Source organism: Leptonotus elevatus, chromosome 8 (genome assembly GCF_054856555.1).
Source record: "Leptonotus elevatus isolate MCC_2025b chromosome 8, RoL_Lele_1.0, whole genome shotgun sequence".
Taxonomy (NCBI): domain Eukaryota; kingdom Metazoa; phylum Chordata; class Actinopteri; order Syngnathiformes; family Syngnathidae; genus Leptonotus; species Leptonotus elevatus.
In genome coordinates, this window is record NC_141246.1 from 25,032,834 (window position 1) to 25,049,983 (window position 17,150).

The window sequence follows — 17,150 nt, forward strand, 5'->3', positions numbered from 1 at the left end:
TTGTCTCATTCATATGCATAATAATTAATATCATCCAAAATATTGTAAGTCTCGTATTTTTCGAGTATTTGGACATAAATATCCATGTGCACATAAATCGTTTTTTCATACATTATGTAAGACAGAGTAATGCATGCATGTTGCAGTGATGACGTGAACTGGTTCAAGATGTCAAATAGCATATATCATTATTTTGATACTTAATCATCTTAAACTTTTTAAGGAGGCAATCAGATGCAATTGACATTTGCACTTTGAATTTTTATACACACTGCCGAATAGAATGAAGGAAAATGAGCGCTGGGTGGTGTGTTCCTTGCTGTTTTCAGCAATACTGTACATGCAGACTTCAAACTTCAGGCTGATATTATTGTTTTTATTCCACTTGTCATTTTTTAAAACAAAAAAAACAATTGCACAAACATGTTATGGCCTGCAATATTTTAATGTAGAAAGCTATATTCTGTAAGTGAAGATGTTTTTTCCCCAACGCATAAAAACAGTTTATTTTTGCGAAGAAACACAAAACCATCAGCTGATTTAAGTGATACCTTTAAAATTTGGTCTTATTCTGGCATCATATCCAGAGGTCCTCCCCATCAGTTTGTCCAGAAAGTCAGAGGGAGACATTGGGATCTGTCGTGTTCTTGAAGCATGGTCAACCTCCTTACACTGGCCAACACTGTTATAGAGATGGAGTCCACAAAAAGCAGTCAACATTTTTGTTGTATAAACAAATATATTAGCTTAATACACATTAGTGTTTCTCAAGCTTTTTACATCAAGTACTTAGCTCTCCAATTAACAGCAAACATTAAAATACAATAGCGTAGTGGACCAGGAGCAGTCACCAAAAATGTGGCAGAGGTTTTATCTCTGAAAGTATATTTAATATTATTATAAGCCACTGATGTGCTTGAACGTCAACACTTTGCTTAAATTTAGAACAAACAACAAAAAAAGTATAGTTAATAGTTCAATTAAAATGCATTGCGCATAAAAAGTATATCAATAACTAAATACATAATTACATAAAAAATCTACAAAAATTAATATTTGAAAACACTGATTAAATGTAAGGCGGCACGGTGGCTGACTGGTTAGCACGTCCGCCTCCCAGTGCAAAGGTTGTGAGATCAAGTCCGGGCTTCGGCCTTCCTGGGTGGAGTTTGCATGTTCTCCCCGTGCTTGCGTGGGTTTTCTCCGGGTACTCCGGTTTCCTCCCACATTCCAAAAACATGCATGGCAGGTGAATTGGACACTCCAAATTGTCCATAGGTGTGATTGTGAGTATGGTTGTTCATCTCTGTGTGCCCTGCGATTGGCTGGCAACCAGTTCAGGGTGTACCCCGCCTACTGCCCGAAGTCAGCTGGGATAGGCTCCAGCAACCCCTGCGACCCTTGTGAGGACAAGCGGTACAGAAAATGGATGGATGGATGGATGATTAAATGTAAACGTAAAGTTTTTCACTTAAAGTTGATATGCAACTCAACTTTACTAATAAATGTCTACTGGATTAAAAAAAAAAATGATTAGAGGGGAAGTCAACCCAAACATGTTCTTTACAACAGCATTCTGATTAACAGTGCATTTGTGGAATATAAATTAAGCGGCAAAATCCACCCGTTTTCATCCATCTCAAGGGGCGGCCATTTTGTCACTTGCTGTCAACTGAAAATGACATCACAGTTGCTCAGGCCTCAGGTTACCACCAATCTGCTCAGGTCTTATAAAAACACTTATAATTTCATTTTCTGAGTCTTAGTCTCATAAAAAAATTATATACAAAGTACACAGTGCTGTAAATGGAAAATGATTTAATGGCTGGACACTTTTGGTACTTGGTAAATGGTACTTCATTTATAGAGCGTTTTTCCACCTTACTCTGCCCTAAAAGTGCTTTACATTTTGACTAATCATTCACCTACTGATGACGGAGCAACTGGGGATTCAGTATCTAACTTTTGATTGGTCCCAAAAAGGAGACATGGAAAAAAGAGGACAACACTCAAAAACAACATCTGAAACTATTTCATAAAGGCACTTTATAAAGGGAATTGTGCAAATCATGTATCACGAATGTTTTTGCAGTAAAATGGATGAATGATCAACTTAAAGAAGTCAACACAAAAATGTTCTTTACAATAATATGTTGTATGTGCACCCCAGTGGCAGTCCTGGCTAGGTGTGTGCCCTGGGCGAAAGATTCCCTTGGAATTACGCTGCAAACTTTCTTTCTTGTGTTTATTTCAGACAACATATCCCAATTGACATCAATAACAAAGACATAAAGAAAAATACATATTAAATGTTGAAACAAGATGCCTGAACTTCTTTTAATTATATAAATCAGTGCTGTTTAAAATAGGCAACAGTGACTTACCATGTCTCCATCAAACTAAGAACACAGAACATATTATTTTACTTTTTCTGACAAAGTTGCATCATTACACTAATAACATACCAAAATTAATATCAAAACACAACACCAAATTGTTATGTAGCTCAACTTAAGACTTTTCTCTTCAAATCAGAAACCAACAAAGGGTGGTTAATGTTAACAATGGGACTAGACAGCTAAAAAAAATATTTTATTTTGCCCTCTACATATGGTATATTATTTTTCATGTTAACTTCTAAGCTAAATTATTCCTCATTTGAAAATCTCAATTGTATTAATGCATGAAAATATCTTCTTGACTAAGGATGTTTTTTTTTCCTACACAAAACGGTGCTATTTAATTTTCAACACTTTATGTAAAAGCTAGTTAACTAGTTACCTTTGTGAAACAGTTAGAGTCGGTTTAAATTATTTAACTATCTGTCTGTCTGTATCTCTCTCCTCCGTCCTTCATTGAACATGGCAAATGTCAGGAAAAAGCCAAACAAGGCTCACAGATTTCATTAGAGCAAAATGTGTAGTTAGTTATGTATTATGCACAATCCCGTACCACCTTTTTTGTGTAAACCGGTAATGTGCTCAACGGTGCAATAATGTTAAGTATTGTAAATTTTGCACCAAGCAGTCAGGGATTGCTCAAACTGTCGGTCTGATGCTGCGGGTCAGAGAAGAACCGCAGGCTGCAGCGGTGTGTCCTCGCCGGCTGGTGCTCTGTTCTGCATGAGAGCTAAGTGGAGGTAGAGGAGGAGGGAGGGGGAATGCGAAAGGATTGTGGCTGATGCGAATCAGTTTGGGACATAATTCTCACAAGAACTGAAATTAATGCCTGCAAGATATCAAAACACTATTACAGTGTGGGTAATATTTATTTTTTTAAACACTGGTGAATGAAAAAAAAAAAACTGGGCAATTTCTTTCATTGTAGGCAAAAGGGCAGGTGCTTGAGCACTAAAAGCGGTCGATCTCTGCACGTGCCTACTACATACTATATTTATGTGTTTGTGTGTTTGTTGGATGTGACAAGAGAGAACATTTCCCAAAATATCTCTGCTCACAGCGAGGACCGCCCTGATAAACAAACACGCACACGCACACACACAAACACAAACATATGACATGTCTTTTCAGGATCATCAGCCTTTACTTTGGCATTTTGGAGGACTCGCGTTTACTCTGACAGAGCGTAACCTTGATGATTTGGTTTGCCCTCAGTCTGGTTACTCATTTAACCTCTTCCTAACATGCTCATACAATGACAGTTTAAGGGAAGAAGACCAGCTCTCATTACATTCCCATTTATGAGCTTTTGGAAGTCACACATTATGGAGCACATACTGGATGAAAATCTCGCAAAATCTCAGCATTACATTATCTTAGTGCAAACACCTATTGTAATTTTTCTTTTAAGATTGTTTTGAAATATGGTGTTATTACTTAAGGCATGCAGGGAAGCAGAGTGGTTCACTTGGCACTCTTACCGTCTTGCTTTGAGGTGACACCACCAGACATCCAGCTGTCTTTTAATTTAATACTAGCTGCCAAGTGGAGAGTAGTGCCACCTCAAAGCAAGAAGGTAACCGTGCAATAAACATTCAAATCTGTCCAGTATGAAGAACCTCTCAAGATTTTTGGGGAATAAAATAGCTGCTAAAAAGCTCTCCAAATGTTACATAAAAATGCTTTTGTAAATCAAAAAGAAAGCATTGAGTTAAATAAGCACTGAAATCTCTTCTCACTGTCATATATGTCTTCACCACCATCAAGCTGAGGAGTGAGACAACCGCTCACCCTGCCCCCAGCCAAAGAGCACTGACACAGAAATGCTTCCTGGATACCATGTAAGCTCACACACATGCGCGCAAATGCACATACGGACCATTTGCTGTCTGTGTGAGTCTATTTGTGAATGTTGATGTGTCTGCAAGGAATGTGAGTCATGCGCTGCATCATGTTCGTGTGTTTAGTTTGTCTATTTCAGACAGCATCCAAACCCTAGATTTCTACCTGTTGGGGTTCCAGGTGCCATATTCCCTATTGGAAAATGATTTTGCTTATGTCGTGGAGGTAGAGGAGGAGGAGGGAAGGGGAATAGATCTGGGGCTAAAGCCAAACTGTGGCAGGGATTTTACTTTCTAGACTTGGATTTGCCACCTTTTTTGCGCATTATCTGTTGTAGCAAGTAGGGATGTAACGATATTCGAACGTCACGATATGATAATCATGATATGAACTCATGATAAGATAATTCTCACAATATGTAAATGTTTTGTTTTAAGATATTATATATTATGCTATTCAAATGTGGGGAACATTCTCAAAACAAATGCTTTAAGGACAATTTTTGTGGACCCTTAATTAATTGACTATTTTGTAAATAAACGTGTTAGTTCAGCATTATCAGAGGGGGCAAATCCAGGTCCAGAAAGTAAAAACCTTGCCACAGTTTGGCTTTAGCACATTGTGCAAGCTAGCTATCTCCCTAGCAGGTAAATGAGCAACCGGGGAGCTAGCTAGGGAGCTTGCTAGCTAGCGCGCTGTATGTAGTGGAGGTAGAGGAGGAGGGAGGGGGAATGCATCTGGGGCTAAAGCCAAACTGTGGCAGGGTTTTTACTTTCTAGACTTGGATTTGCCACCTTTTTTGCGCATTATTTGTTGTAGCAAGTAGGGATGTAACGATATTCGAACGTCACCATAAGATAATCATGATATGAACTCATGATATGATAATTCTCACAATATTATGTCATGTATGTCAGTAACATAGTCTATATCAGTAGTGTTCAAACTTGGTCCTTGAGGGCCAGAGTCCTGCAGGTTTTGGATGTTTCCCTGCTCCAACGCACCTGTTTCCAATTAACAGGATCACTATCAGGTGTATACAGAGCTTGCTGATGAGCTTCAGGTGTGTTGGAGAAGAAAAAGATCCAAAAAATGCAGGATTCCAGCCCTCAAGGAACGAGTTTGGACACTACTGGTCTATGTAGTTCACAATGTTTTGTTCACCTAAAGTGGTGAAAGAAAGGTAATGTTTTTTGATGGATATGTTGAAAAACATTTGCTGGTATGATTGATTTATGGGAGAGATAGCTGCTGAGCATAATCATCAAAACTGAAGGTATACAATTTAAATATTACAGGGTTTTTTATTATTACAGTGGTGGGGGTGCGAGTGTTGGAACGCGGCCGGAAACGGCGCGGATATGTAAAACCCGGAAGTCTGAAGTCCGTGGCATTGAGGGGATGAATAAAGTTATATTGAATTGAATTGAATTAAGAAAATCCCTCGAAATGGCACATATTCACAAACACCGCAACTTTCCCACAACAACTACATTTTAAAAATGCAAGTTTTATTTCAGTTTTGTGTTATTTCGCCTGAAATGGCTCAGCGGGCAGTCTACTCAAAATAAAGAAGAAAGAAGTCACAAAGAAGAAAGCCCTCACGTCGAAGCTGAACACACAAAGAAGATTGTCTAAAAGGAAATAGATGAAGAAAGCTACACGCTATGTCCTTTTTTAGACGCGAGCGAACATAGATATATATCTATGCTAGTGAATGTGTTGACATGGACAGCAGAGAAAATGCAAAGCATTTACCACCAAAAAGGGATAGGCTCCAGCATGCCCGCGACCCTCGTTAAGATAAACGGTTTTGAAAATGTATGGATGGAATCACGGCAAATGACCGAGCAAACCAATATCCGGACCGTGAAAAGTGTTGAAAGAAATATGCAGTCTCGGCAAATCACACTCAGGGAGGCGATGGAATCGAGGTATGTCGGGAGCACCAAATGAATTAAGGTGAGAAACGGTGCATAGTTATATAACATTTGTATGTGAATAATGCATGTTAAGCCTGGAGTTGGGCAGTTTTCAGACGTACATCAATCATTAAACATGTCTATAAATGTATATAATTATTGTAATAGTAAGATATATTGCAATACTTTCTTAATTGAAAGTATACAAAAGTATGTTTTTCAGAGAGATCAAGTGGAAGCTGATGATTTTGAGGAGGAAATGGAGTAAAAGTTATGGAAATGATTTTGGCCATGATAGCATTAAGCAATGCATATATAATAGCATTGGCAATTTATTTTATATATTTTGATTATAATGTGCAAATGCACCTGTAAGAATATTTGCACTCAAGTTATGTGAACTTGTTGTTCATGTCATGTTTGGGTTCTGTTTTCCTTGTGTGTTCTCCCTTGGTCTTGTTAAGTGTGTAATCCTGCCCTTCCTCGTGTGAACCAATCAGTGCCCTCAGCCACTTGTGTCTTGCCCCAGGTGTGTCTTGTTGTGTCATTAGCGTCTGTGTATTTAGTCTCCTGTCTCCCCTCTGTCTGTGTTGGTTCATTGTCTCATGTCATGCTGCCTGTTTTTTGCCTTGTTGTTCCCCCCATGTTTTGTTTTTCCTTGCAATTTGGATCTCGCTTTTTGTTTTGTAGAAATTAAAATCCCTTTTTGCACTTCACCTTCACCTCCTTGCCCTGCTTCCCTACGACTGGGTCCTCCACCAAACAAAGCCCCCTTGACAGAATGAACCAACCAGAAAAAGACCCAGCGGGAGCGCTGTCACCCCAGGCAACTAAAGGAATTGTTGGATGAACTCGGGCGTCGCCTGGCTCCGGCTGGTGGCGCTCTGAGTAGCAAGCCTCAAGTCGACGAACCACGTCTGCCGCAGTTTCAAGTCCCCGAACCATGTATGCCGCAGTTTCAAGTCCCCGAACCACGCCTGCCGCAGTTTCAAGTCCCCGAACCACGCCTGCCGCAGTTTCAAGTCCCCGAACCACGCCTGCCGCAGTTTCAAGTCCTCGAACCACGCCTGCCGCACCTTCAAGTCCCTGAACCACGCCTGCCGCACCTTTAAGTCCCCGAACCACGCCTGCCGCACCTTCAAGTCCCCGAACCACGCCTGCCGCACCTTCAAGTCCCCCAACCACGCCTGCCGCACCTTCAAGTCCCCCAACCAGGTCTGCCGCCGCAGTTTCAAGCCCCCGGTCCAGGTCTGCCGCCGCAGCCTCAAGCCCCCGGTCCAGGTCTGCCGCCGCAGCCTCAAGCCCCCGGTCCAGGTCTGCCGCCGCAGCCTCAAGCCCCCGGTCCATGTCTGCCGCCGCAGCCTCAAGCCCCCGGTCCAGGTCTGCCGCCGCAGCCTCAAGCCCCCGGTCCAGGTCTGCCGCCGCAGCCTCAAGCCCCCGGTCCAGGTCTGCCGCCGCAGCCTCAAGCCCCCGGTCCAGGTCTGCCGCCGCAGCCTCAAGCTCCCGGTCCAGGGCATCCTCGCCTCGCCGCTCTCGTGCAAAGTCTCTTAGACTCTTCCATGGCGGCTTCAAGCCCATGTGTGGACAGGAGGTGCACGTCCCACTGCCGTCCTCTTCTCCTCATCTGGCGGCGCACGTTGTGGTCGCCTTCTGCTCCAGTGTGGCGTCCGGGGCGCCCCTCGGACCGGCGCCGCCGGGCTCCCCTCGTCTGGCGTCCGGGACGCCCCCAGGACTGGCTTTGATGGGTGTGCCAGGTTCCCGCCTCCGTGCCCCCCTCCGCCCGCCCTGTTTTTGGACTTTTTTGTTTTAGGGATGTCTGGGAGCCGTCCCTCGAGCGAGGGGTTCTGTCATGTTTGGGTTCTGTTTTCCTTGTGTGTTCTCCCTTGGTCTTGTTAAGTGTGTAATCCTGCCCTTCCTCGTGTGAACCAATAAGTGCCCTCAGCCACTTGTGTCTTGCCCCAGGTGTGTCTTGTTGTGTCATTAGCGTCTGTGTATTTAGCCTCCTGTCTCGCCTCTGTCTGTGTTGGTTCATTGTCTTTTCCCTCATGTCATGCTGCCCGTTTTTGCCTTGTTGTTCCCCCCATGTTTTGTTTTTCCTTGCAATTTGGATCTCGCTTTTTGTTTTGTAGACATTAAAATCCCTTTTTGCACTTCACCTTCGCCTCCTTGCCCTGCTTCCCTGCGACTGGGTCCTCCACCAAACAAAGCCCCCTTGACAGTTCACTTATTTGTTCATTTATTTACAGTAAATTTAGCCACAGTAAAGAATTTTTATTTGTGTATTTTCTGGACTTACAGTGTTGGGACACATTTTGTTGTGATTGTCTATGTTGGTTGATTTTGGTTATATGAAGAGAAATTAATCCCATTTTCAATCGTGTGTAGCATTGAACTTGTGTTTGATTAATTTACCATGTTGTGTTGGCTCTGGCAAAAGGGTCCTCATGTGCCCAAAATAATAATAATTGAGATATTAATATATTCAAATACACTTAATTTGCTTTAAAATGATATGTAATACATGGACAAACCTTAAAAATTGACAAAGTTACAGCAATGTGCAAGTAATGTTGGAAGGTAGAAATCCCTTATTTGGAGAAACACGCTTATAAAGGTTTGGTCTTTGCATCTTTCAAATGTCCATAGGAACCAGTACCTTAGGAAAAAGATATGAACCTGATATTTTTAGGAACTGTTACAATATCAGTGGAAAGTTAATTCTAATAGCAGGCAAGGCCATCGTCCGAGATTTGAACCATTTAAAAGTTTTGGAAGTTTGACCTCTCGAGATGAAATCAGCCTCAAGTTTGAATATCCCATTCAGCTTACAATTCATTTTCTGAGGCATCAACCAAAGTTTGGTTATTTTATAACAAGTAATACACGAGGGACACTACACTATTGTATTTACAAGTAAATATAGCCTGTGCACATTTTGGGCCGGGGTGTCTTGGTGACTCTTTTGAGAGGACCATCTCGATAATTTTTCACCTTCAAGTTTTATATTTCATAGCTCATTTTTATGTTCATGTCATCCCACTTAAATGAGCAAAAATGTGTTGTGATGTTTGCAGAGCAGGCAGACTTCATTTGTGACGCATCGCTGAACGGCGTTGTGTGAAATTGACATAGACAAGCGATCAAAACATTACATTAGTATTTACATTACATTAGCCTACATTACATACAAGGCATTGGCACATATAACTTTTAATTCCCGACTCGCTGTGAGTGAAAGAGCGAGTGACAGCCTGTCAATCTGCTCTGCGGGGAGACCAGCTGCTCGCCCGAGTTCACCCCTCTTCATTGGACATGGTTCAGTATGTAAACGGAGTGACTTCAATTAACTCATTCACTGCCATTGATACTATAGACGTCAAAAATTCATTTGAACTATTTCTATTAATTGAACATTTTTTTCCACTTTGGTTAACGAGTATGAAAACCTAGATTTTTTTATTGTACATTTAGAACAGATATAACATTTGTGATTAATCGTGAGTTAACTAGTGAAGTCATGCGATTAATAATAAAAAATATATATATCGCTTGACGCCCATCATTTTTAGTAATCTTTTCTAAAAAAAAAGATTAAAAATTACAAAAAAAAATTTGCACAAAAAAAGATTAAAAATTTAAATATATATATTTTAATAATTAAAGATTATTAAAATTAAAACATTTTTTTAAGAAAAGACTATTAAAAATAAAAATATATATTTAAAAAAAAGAAAAGAATATTAAAAAATAATGTTTTTAAAAGAAAATATTATAAAACATTTTTTATTAAAAATTAATTTATAAAAATTTTTAAAAGAAGAAAAGATTATTAACAATTAGGGGCGTCAGGCATTGCATGACTTCACTAGTTAACGATTAACCACACATTTCATATCTGTTTTAAATGTACAATAAAAAGAAATTCTAGTTTTTCATACTCTTATTAACAAAAGTTGGAAAATGTTAAACTAATAGAAATAGTTAAATTAATTTTTGACGTTTATAGCCATCAATAGCAGTGAATGAATTAAAAGTAGAAACTGATTCATTAAGAAAGAGATCCCAAAATTTTGTGCTGCTGGGAAATGAAACTAGAGACCTAAAGGAGGCTATTTGTGGAGAAATCTCAAAATCGACAAATAATGTCCAACTGTCTAATATTGTCCAATATCTCTAGATTGATCCTTGCGACATGTGGACCATTTTGCTGGAGCGGGTCACATTTGTACTTTCTTTGTGTACTTCGCTTACAGTAACTGCTAAAAAGTTTATTGTTAAACGTAGCAGTGTGTAACTGGTTCAAACAGAATTCAACCTTATGACACGTGTGTATGTCATATGGTAACATATGGCTTACATACATGTGTTTAGAGTTTTGACAAGAGTGATTTACTTTGCACAGGATGTGCGATGTTCTGCATCTTATGAGCTTGGTTGTGCCAAATGTGTCAGTGTTTTTAAAATCTGAGCCCTGTTTCATATTTCGTGCATAAGCAATCATAAAAAATAAAAATAAAAACTGTAAAAGATACTCAAAGTTTGCTCAAAGATGCCATACAACAACACACAAAAAAACATTACTCTCTTTTGAAGTCTTACTTGACAAATGAATAAATAATGAGAGAATGTTGTAAGCTCAGTGTTTTTTTTTTCCATCTTAGGTTGTTGCTTCTTCTGTAATTTAAAAAAAATGTGGGAATATATATGTGTGGAAAGTTTAATAAAGATAATTGAAATATAAAGTTCTGAGCTGCCTCCACATCTCAGGGCATTATTTAAACACTAAGGAAGTGAGGTACGTAATGCTGACCTACTTTTTTCTTTTACAAAAATAAAATACTTTTTGAATATATAACAATAATAAAAAAATATAAATTTCCACCTACACACCTTGCAATTGACTTGGAAGCAATGCCCAGTCTACCAGTCATGGTAACAGTGCAGTCCACTCCCCATTTCCCGCACAATGAAAACCTGACACTTTCATGAATTTATAAAACCTGTCCGCGCGCCTGGATGTAAAAGAAATTGACACATCCAGGCAAAAAAGGACGTTTGGTCACCCTAGCTAGCATTAGAGGGGACCAAACACTCCTGCAAGGATACAGTCAAACATCATACAGTATAAAGATGCTAAATACGTGATAATCAAATTAATTTACCATACGGTATCATGTAATGATTCTGACAGGACCACCACAACTTGACTCATGATGGCACCATTTGACCACAACTAAAAAAAAAGCTTAAAGTTGGACCGTTAGCAGAGCTACAGTATTAGTATAGAGTAGCATTTGCCAACTGTTATCATCATCGTTAGCTTCTGACAAAGGGCGCATACTGTAACATTTGGCTCAAAGTTGTCATACTTTAGGGAGGCATATTGGTGTATTTTTTTACATATTACATGCTGCTCAAATAAAATTGTTCTTCACATCTTGGATACTTGTTTTTTTTTTCCTTCACATTCTGTGCTAGCATTCGGAGCTCAACTCATCGCAAGCCCCTAGTTGCACCCCACTACTCCTGGTAATTAAAGCCGTACACGACATTGGTTCCACAGTCGAGGGGGACGGAGTAAAAAGTAATTTTGCTGTATGAATATTACAGTCAAGAATTTTTTTAGACTCTCATCAACGCATTCACTCATTCCATTCTATGACTTTGACCTACATCTTGTGAGAACCTTTCCTTCCACTGGATTGTTGAGTGACAACTTGTCAGTTTTCAAGCTTCTGAAATGAGCTGCTAAGCCGCTTAGGTTGCTGTGCCGATACCTCGCCCCAAGACTTTCTTCTGCTGTCCATTCTTCTCTTTCCCTTTTCTCATCCATCTCCCATGATCTCTCATCCTCTCTTCCTCATTCTTAAATACAAGTGAACAGACACAGCATAACATTCAAATCTCATCAATAATTGATACTTTTTTAAGCTAGAACTACTGTCTTGGAAGCACTGAATACATTAGAAACAGAGAGTGGAATGTATTTGTGTTTTACCATTTCTAATATTAATCTTACAAGAAATATTGTGCTACAAGTCTACAGTACACTGTACCACTTGTGTTCAGCCAGCTGTGCTTACTACTACCTGTGTGTTTACTTTCACTATTCAGCTCAGTTGCTGTTGGGTGGATAAGAAATTGAATTAACCCCAATTTCAGTGTAGTTGAAACTTTGCGTAAAACAACATAAAATGATTTGGAAATTATTTTCAACTTACTTTAAGTTGAATTGAATACACTACAAAGACAATGTATTTATTCATTTTTCCAAATATTCACTCATTTTGAATTTGATGGATGCAGCACATTCCAAAAAAGATGGGACAGGGGCATGTGTTTTCAGCGGTCACCAACTCCACTCCTTGAGGGCCCCTATCCTGCTTTAGATGTTTCCCTCCTCCCACAAACCTTATTTACAAGGATCATTATCAGGCTTCTGCAGGGCTTGCTGATGAGCTGATCATTTGAATGACGTAGTCCTAGGGTGAGGACAAAAGCACACGGCATTCAGCCATTATGGTCCTCAACTATGGAATAGCCTGTCAAAGGACATCAGGTCCGCAGAGACTGCTGATATTGTCAAGAGGAGGCTCAAGGCACTATTTTTACTTGACTTGTATGTTGAGATGCACCAAAATAAAAACTGTGGGCCAAAACGGAAAACCAAAAATGAGAAACGCTTGGCCGAAAACCGAAATGCCGAAAAATGCAATTTTTTACTACCGTTGCATTTATGGCTATGTTTGTGTACTTACCTAACTAATCAAATCAATACATTGCAGATGCATAAATGTTTCAAACAATAAATCAATTACATCAAAATTATGAAAACATGCTGGCTAATGCTACAATAAACTTCCAATAAACTTAAAGGTGGAACACTCACCCCCGTGTTTGGTGTTTAATTCAAACAGACGCTTGCTTGCAGCGTTTTTTTGCTTGCGTCACCACAACATCCTATTTCTCTCGGCTTTAATTTTATTTGGGCCGAATGCCGAAAATGCCTATTTTTGCCATGTTGTTGAAAAATCGGTGCATCCATACTTTTAAGGGATCTTGAAGTTATTTTTAAGCAAACTTGTTTACTCTTTTAATTGTTCTTAGATCCTTTATATCGTATTGTCCTTTTGCTTTGCTTTTCTTTCTTTTTTTGTTTTGTTGTCTTTTAGATTTTAGCTCTTTTTATTCTGTTGTAGTTTAGCTTTCAGCTCCAGTTGGGGCTTCTCCACTGGGAGGGATGGCTGTCCTTCTTACTGTCCATCCATCCATTATCCATCATCTACCGCTTATCCGGGGTAGGGTTGCGGGGGCAGAAGCTTTAGCAGGGAAGCCCAGACTTCCCTGTCCCCAGCCACTTCAATCAGTTCCTCCGACGGGATCTCAAGGCATTCCCAAGCCAGCCGAGAGACATAGTCTCTCCAGCGTGTCCTGGGTCGTCTCCGGGGCCTCCCGCCGGTGGGACATACCCGGAACACCTCTCCAGCAACAGATTGCCATGTTTGCAATGTGTTACCAGTGAGTTTACAGTCTCATTAACTACGCAGCTAGCAACAATAATTAGCCGATAAACAACTGACATTAGCTTACTTACCGTTCTTTGTGCAACTTCAGATGTTGAACGAAGTTTGAAGTTGTTGCCTCTGCGTCAGTGATCTAATCTTGGACATACTGCAATAAATTTTTTGTTGACCACCTCATAGTTTTTGTACCCAAACAACTAGAGGTGCAACTGATCACAAAAGTCACAGATCGGATTGTTTTTAAATAAATAAATACAATTAAATCAGATGAATAGAACTTCGTCCTAATTTATTGTATAATGCTTTTGGCCATTACATTTAAAAATATATATTTCAAACTCAAAATGTCCGATATGGCCATTAGGATTTAGGAACATAAGTGCAATATAAGGCAAAATACATAAATATTTTATACATGGTCTATGTATAAAATAACAAGGTGAAGGTATCCTGCCTTACGATATATTGCACATGTAATGCACTTGAAGTTGTGTTCCTAAAATCCAAATGGCCATATTGGACATTTTAAATGTTTTTTTTTTTTAGTTTTATTTATTTAATTATTTTTTAATCATGAAAAAAACATCTAAGTGCAATTTAAGGCACATTCCCTTCGTTTAAACAGCGAGAGTGGATTACAAAGTAGCACAGGTCCACAATAACAAAAGCAAGCGAGCCAAGCAACAGCTGTCAAAATACTGTTGGTAGCCAGGCACTCGATGGTAATGCTAACAGTTAGCTACTAGCCACGAGCGCCGGGGACTTGTTACCGTATCGTGCGGTTTCTTCGCGTCCTAAATTCGCTATTTAATATACTTTCGGGGGGGGGGGGGGGTATTATGATAATGGTGGTAGAAAATATGTAATTTCAAAAAAAACTTTGATAATGTAAGCCAAAATGTCAAAGGGAAATAGTCAAGCTGGCGTTCATGCCACCATGCAGGCAGACTTCAAAGTAAAATCCGCCAAGGCTGTTACATTTCAATGTATTATTTGGGCAGCTTTATTTTGAAGTTTGCCATAGCGGAGGCGGCGGGTGTTTGTGCCTTTGCAGCTTCCCTGACATTACTGAATGACGGCACTGTGTTATCCCAGTGCTCACACGTACTCACACACGCACACACACACCGAGAGGAACTTACTCGTTAACATACATTTTAATATTTTTGTTTTGGTAGAAGAAGTCTTTTCATGTCAAAGGGCTCAAGTCCGAGTGAAGTCATAAGTCATTGTTGGTCAAGTCGAGTCTAAAATCGTCAAATTCTTGACTCGAGTCTGACTCGAGTCCAAGTCACATGACTCGAGTCCAAACCTCTGGTTGAGGCCACCAAACCGGAACCCCTCAACGCCTTTGGCTGCGCCTAGAAATTCTGTCCATAAAAGTTATAAACAGAATCGGTGACAAATGTACTTGGCCCTTTCTTTAACATTTATATGCTTCCGCTTAGTGATATTATACGTAAATATAACAAACTTTCACTGTTATGCTGACGATACACAATAATATTTGCCTCTACAAATAACAAATCCCCACAACTGCTGTAATCTGGAGGCGCGAGTTGCCGACATTAATGAAATGGATGTTGTTTAATTTTTTGCTCCTTAACCCAGATAAAACCGAGATGTTGATTGTCGGTCCCGCCCGTTATCGGCATCTGTTTACGAATACCTCTTTAAACCTAGATAAATGTATTATTAGCCAAAGTGAAAGTAAAAAATCTCGCCGTTATATTCGACCCAACTCGCTTTTTTCAAATAAAGACTAAACATATTATTAGAACTGCTTTTTTTCACCTTTGTAATATTGCTAAAACTTGTTCTATTTTATCTGATGATGATGCAGAAATTATAAATCATGCGTTTGTTATGTCTCGCCTCGACTGTAATGTATTACTCTCTGGTCTTCCCATGACCAGTCTTAAAAGTCTGCAGTTAGTACAAAATGCTGCAGCTAGATTTTGACGCAGACAAGAAAGTCAGATTATATTTCCCGATACGAGCCAACTTGCATTGGCTTCCGGTTTACTTGAGATGAGATTTCAAGGTTCTGTTACATAAAAAAATTAAATATTACACTGCTTAATGCCTTCCTATCTCGTCGATTTAATAGTACTGTGGTGGACTTTAGGACCATGCCTCTCACCCAGTAGGCATACAGCAGGGGGTGTGTTTTATATGAATGTTTGGCGCAATATTCGCCATTCTATTGTTGACCCCGAACGTTGAAAATGTTTCGAACAGCGGATGAAGAGGTGTCCTCCTCGGCCATGTCGCCCCAACTTCCGCAACTTGCAGCCGTAACCGCTACCGCGAGGCTGCCGGAATTCTGGCAGAGCGACCCGGCCTCGTGGTTTCAGCATGTGGAAGCGCTTTTCCACTTACGAGGAATCACCGCTGATGAGCCAAGGTATTACATGGTTGTGGCGGCCCTTGACCAACTGACTACACGTCGTGCTATGCAGCTATTGCGCGCACCTCCACAGAGCGGGAAATACGCCGCGCTCAAACAACTTCTGCTCAGGAGGTTCAGTTTGTCGGACTCGGAGAGAGCAGACAGACTCCTTTCCCTGCCCGGGTTGGGCGATGGCACAGCAGTGGACCTCATGGACAAGATGCTGTCGCTGTCAGGCTCGGATGAAGGCGGATTCGTTTTCCCGCACATTTTCCTCCGGCAGCTACCGCCTCCGGTACGCGCGGTGTTGGCTAACTCCGCTTGCCTGGCGTCCTGCGATCATCGGGCCTTGGCCGAAGAAGCGGATCGAGTGTTGCTGGCTACGAGACGATTCGCCGTGCACAGTGTGGCAGCCGATCACCTCCTGGAGGCGACGCCGGACGCGGACCCGACGGTGGTGGCCGGAGTGGTGACACGGAAGCGGCGCGAAAGGGCTCTCTGTTTCTTCCACCAGCGGTTCGGCATCAAGGCTAGACGTTGTGTTCCCCCCTGCACTTTCGAAGCTCCGGGAAATTCCAACGCCGGCGTTCCATAGCGGCTGTGGGCGCCGGCAATGAAAGCGAGCTGCTCTTCATCACAGACTCGTCATCAGGGAGACGTTTCCTGGTGGACTGCGGGTCGCAAGTCAGCCTGCTTACACTCACCGCCGCGGACAAGGCGGCCAGTAGCAGCGGACCGTCCCTGTGTGCAGCTAACGGCTCACCCATTGTCAGCTTTGGTTCCAGGCTGGTGACTGTGTGCTTCCATGGACGTGAATTTCAGTGGAACTTTATTGTTGCTTCAATCACGGTTCTAATTATTGGCGCGGATTTTCTGTGTGCAAATGGACTGCTTGTTGATGTTGCGAACCGCCGCTTGATTGACGCTGTTTCTTTCGCCACTTTCCCGTATGAGGCTGGGGGACTCGGACCATTAGCACACGCAAATTTTTTGGCATCGGGCGTTGTTTATCAGCGTTTGCTGTTTGATTTTCCGTCGTTGACGACTCCCGCCTTTTCCACTGCCGATACTA

The 17,150-nt window shown here is 41.0% G+C and overlaps 1 protein-coding gene across 5 annotated transcripts in view; it reads right to left on the reverse strand.

The window, feature by feature from the left end:
• The window catches only part of glra3 (glycine receptor, alpha 3), a 96,186-nt gene that overhangs the window by 61,842 nt on the left and 17,194 nt on the right, over nucleotides 1–17,150 (reverse strand). For all 5 annotated transcript variants that reach the window (XM_086082211.1, XM_086082208.1, XM_086082212.1 and 2 more), the window contains exon 2: nucleotides 552–682. In XM_086082211.1, the coding sequence (XP_085938337.1) occupies nucleotides 552–682 (131 nt within the window). The remainder of the gene's footprint in view (nucleotides 1–551; nucleotides 683–17,150) is intronic.